The following is a 4,640-nucleotide window of genomic DNA, read 5'->3' on the forward strand; positions in this document are numbered from 1 at the left end:
AGAAATGAAGATGTTTTACAACAGTAGTACTTCTCCGATTTTTGAATTTATTTACAAATTTACATTGACTGAATATTGTGTTTTGCCTTTCTCATATAAAAAGGTTGTATACAATCACTGTGAAATCGACTATTGAACCAAGACCCAGAATTCGTTCATCGAGATAGGCCAAGTCTGAATGTGTGTGCACAACAAATTGATGGCACTTTCTCTCTATGAAAGGTCTTGTGATCCTATGCAATGCTCAAGAATTTTAGTTGAATCCGAATTCCGGCTACGGAGATAAAGGAAGATAAGTGCAGAAATTTCGATTAAAAGAATGCTTTTCATAAGTGACCGTGTAGAGAGCTGCGATTCACTTATAAATTGATCATAAATTTATCTAGTTACTAGATCTTCTTGGCAGATCAGCAAATAATCTCACTACTGTTATACCGGTCCCCAGTTTCTGGTTCCGTAAGCACCGGAAAATAGTGAACTTTCTCAGTGAAGATTTCTCAGAGATGAATGGGTGGATTCTCATAAACTGAAATGTATTATAATCTGATACGATTCTCGTGAACATTCTGCATATCCGACTTTCGGTTTCGGAATTACAAGGTGCTATAGGCTCAAATTTTCAAACGATGTGGGAAACGGACAAAATCGGATCTGTTCCCACCTCCCCCTCTCCCCCTTCAAAAATACTCATAGGATCATCTGGAGTGCAAACAATATCTGTACTTAGCAAGAGTTTCGTGTTTTAGAAAAATCTATTGAAAAAAATTTATCAGGGGTACAACTTTGCTTCCGCCGTTTTCCGATAGGTGGCTGTACTGAGGCTAGTCAAAATACATAGATGATAGCCTTTAAAGTGAGTGTGTACAGTGCCTAATGAATTGTCATCGCCGTTTCAGTGACAGTTGTTCTTGTTTTCGTTTCACGCTCGAAAATGTCTGTTTATGTGCCCAATTCTCGCCATTTGCGGGAAGTTTTACTTTTCTGTTACAATTCGAAAAAAAATGCAACTAAAGCGAATCGAATACTTCCAGAAACTTACGGTGATGCTGCTCTAAGTAAAAGAACGTGTCGGGAGTGGTTTCAACGTTTTAAAAATGGTGATTTCGATGTCGAAGACAAACATGATGATGGAAGAGAAAAAGCCGTCAAAGATAAATAACAATTTACTACGAGCTCTTAAAACCGGGTGAAACCATCACAGGAGACCGCTACCGAACGCAACTGATGCGCCTTAGTCGCGCGCTAAAAGAAAAGCGGCCACAGTATCAAGAGCGACATGACAAAGTCATCCTCCAACACGACAATGTTCGGCCTCACGTCGCAAAAGTGGTCAAAAAGTACCTGGAAACGCTGAAATGGGAAGTCTTGCCCCACCCGCCGTACTCCCCAGATGTCGCCCCTTCTGACTTCCACCTATTCCTTTCGATGGTACACGGCCTGGCAGATCAACATTTTCAATCTTTCGAAGAGTTGGAAAATGGATTGCTTCATGGATAGCGTCAAAAAAGGACTCCTTTTTTCGAGCCGGGATTCGAAAATTTCCGGAAAAATGGGAGAAAGTTGTCGCTAGCGACGGACAATACTTTGAATAATGCATCTGTAAACACTTTTTCGCAATAAAGCTTTAAATTTTGGAAAAAAAAAACGGCGGAAGCAAAGTTGTACACCTAATAGTTGAATTTTTTTTATGATCCCCCATGTAAATTACACTTGCCACGCTCCCTTCCCAACAGAAATACCCTTATGACTATATCTGAAGAGCAAGTTTGGTAGCAATCCGTCTTTTCACTGCAATATACTAAAAATGACAGAAAATGCTGACAGTGACACTTTAATAAATTCATACATTTTTCACTGACTGAATAAAAAAATAATAACGAAACGAGCTAATATTGTAAATGTATTCATTACTTTACTATTTCCAGCTATTCTTGCAATATTTCACAATCCATTATGATAGCTAAATAGTTATGATATTCGTTTGCTCTTCCTTATGATCGGGACGGCTTTTCCGTTCACGGTTTTTATTGCATCAAATCAGTGTACGGTCGGTCTCATCGTCGCTTTTTGAAATAGCCTACAAGTAGGCATTTAAATTCAAGCTCACATAATCTCCCAGTGAGAAGCCCAACAAAGGTGTTTCATATCCATTCAGCTTTAGTTCCCTGTTAAGCAGTTTGTTGGAACATTGGACAAAAACGGTTCAACGTAGAACCACTTCGGATCGAATTGATACAAAATCCAGACTACTCAATTGCCATTATAGGCTCGAACGGAGAAGCATGCAGCAGATTGGCAGTGCGAAAACATAACAAATTCCCAAACTAATCACCCTACACACACACTCTCTCTCTGTCTCCTTTCTTTCATTCTTTCTTATATTTCATTCATTCAGCGAATATAGAATTCTTGTTCTTTTTGTCTTATCTTTTCGCATATTTCATTCTCCTCCCTTTCGCACCGGTGCTAAACAAATGCAATCTTTCCACCCGATCAGTACTTCTTGGTGGCTCAGCTGCTCGTGAACACCTTTTCTACAGAGTGAGAGTTCGATAGAGATCCACGGCTTTCGATTTTACCTTCAATCACAGCAAGCATGGCATTACGTTTCGATGACGACCAAAATCCCTTCATCGATCTGGGACAGGGTCGGAAAATTGCACTCGATTTTGCAGAGTACAGCGATAAAGCTTCGCTTGACAAAGCAAGCGATGAGTTGCGCGAATCGGCCGAAGTTGTTGAAAACAGTTTAGGCGAATTGAGAGAACTATTGAAAGGTGAGTACGTTCGCTTCCAAACATGCTGAGGCTGCCTGAACTGGATCAGGAAAGTTTCGTTCAACCTGAATTTTAAATTGTATCTATTAATTTTCTAGATGACAAGGATCTGAACATTCCGGTTAATGATGATGCCTTCCTCATAAGATTCTTACGGCCAAGGAAATACTATGTCAAAAGTGCATACGAACTGGTATTTAGGCGCACTAAACAATATCAAACATATTCACACAAACTTTCTTTACTTGGCACAGATTAAAGGCTACTACAAAATGAAAGCAAAACAAGATTTCATCGTGGATGACATTTCAGTCAAAGCCATCAGGGTAGCATTTGAGGAACGTGTAATTCAACTTTTTCCAAAACGAGATCAGTTTGGACGAAGAATCGTCTACATGGAAATTGGAGGTAACGGACGAAATAGCAAATATTTGATTAGAGTCCAAAATTTAGAACACAAATGATTGTTTCCCGCTTTCAGCTAGTTGGGACTGCTCCAAGGTTCCATTTTCAGAGATGATACGAGCGGAACATGCTTTGCTGACCCTGCTGTCGCTGGAACCGAGCACCCAGCTGAACGGTCTGGTTGTCATTGCCAACTTCGACAAGCTCAGCTTCTCCCACCTCGGCCAATTTACGCCGAAGTTTATGAAAAACACGTTCGAGCTCGGACAGCATCTCTTCCCGCTGCGAATCAAAGGAATCAATGTCATCAACAATGCAAAACTATTCAATATGTTCTTCAACATCTGCAAACGTTTCCTGGGTCAGAAATGGAGCAAACGGGTAAGCGCGATTTGAATTGTCAATTGAGGAAGGAACAATTTTTATTCGGTGATTTCAGGTAAATTTCCACGGTTCCAACATGGAATCTCTGCACCAGCAGATCGACCCGGCTAGTTTGCCGGTGAAGCTCGGTGGAACCTGCGATCTGCCGGATTACGACGGAAAAGTTTTCGTTGAGCTTTTGGAACAATTCCAGGGAAGGTTTGATGGTAATTTAAAATGTTTTACGGCTTAAGAATTGCATAATTATTTTTTGTTTTTATATTGTAGAACTGAACTCATACGGATATGCGAAATCAAACTAGAATATTTACTTGACAATTCACGAAGCGACTTTCCAGCTCGCCAGTATTTTCCACGGACTCTCTATTTAGTCTTAATCACTTCTGTCAGCTGATTTGCTATTTTATATACATAACTAGATAACAGAAAAGAATGCACATTAAAATCGCTCGTAGGATTTTACAATGTTAGCCTCGATTAGAAAACTCATATATTAATCGTATGGCAATATTCCTAAGAACAGTCTGATCGCCGCTAATTTTAAAATCTGAATGTTGATAAATTCATGAAAACTGTCGAATTTTGACGAAAAAATTGCAGCACTGGTTAAAATTTTCAATGAAAGTTTGAATGATGACTCTTGCTTCTTCATATTCATCATAGTCTCTTTATTCATAGAACTATCCACACTTTTACCCGTTTCTCCTATCCTGTCTATCCTATATTACGTGTTAAGACTTACCTTAATTTGCTATATTATATCCTCTTAATTCGAAATTTCCTACCATTCTATTCAAACAACAAATTTTTCTTCTCCTCCTCATTTTTTTAAACATCTTGATTAATTTAGGTATTTGCGTCTATGATCTCCTTTTTTCATTTCCTTGCGTTATCAATTCCCTATTTCATCATTTTTCAAAGTTTCCTTCTGAATTTTCACTACTGCTTTTGTCGTATATTTCTTCGGCTTTTCTTTTCAATTTGTTTTTATTTTTCAAAAGTTCTCTCCAGCCTTGCTCTGTCGTGATTCAATGATTCTTTCCATGTCAAACTAGGTCTTCCCAAGTAGCATGT

The 4,640-nt window shown here is 38.9% G+C and overlaps 1 protein-coding gene across 1 annotated transcript; it reads left to right on the forward strand.

Moving 5' to 3' along the window:
• The first annotated feature begins 2,505 nt into the window (after positions 1-2,505).
• Positions 2,506-4,371, forward strand: LOC131431778 (retinaldehyde-binding protein 1-like). The gene is made up of 6 exons (XM_058597657.1): positions 2,506-2,777; positions 2,876-2,970; positions 3,032-3,185; positions 3,259-3,563; positions 3,622-3,772; positions 3,834-4,371. The coding sequence occupies exons 1-6, from the start codon at positions 2,597-2,599 to the stop codon at positions 3,866-3,868; spliced, it is 921 nt and encodes a 306-aa protein (XP_058453640.1). The 5' UTR covers positions 2,506-2,596; the 3' UTR covers positions 3,869-4,371.
• The last annotated feature ends 269 nt before the right edge of the window (positions 4,372-4,640 follow it).

This window comes from Malaya genurostris, chromosome 2 (genome assembly GCF_030247185.1).
Source record: "Malaya genurostris strain Urasoe2022 chromosome 2, Malgen_1.1, whole genome shotgun sequence".
In the NCBI taxonomy this organism is placed as follows: Eukaryota; Metazoa; Arthropoda; class Insecta; order Diptera; family Culicidae; genus Malaya; species Malaya genurostris.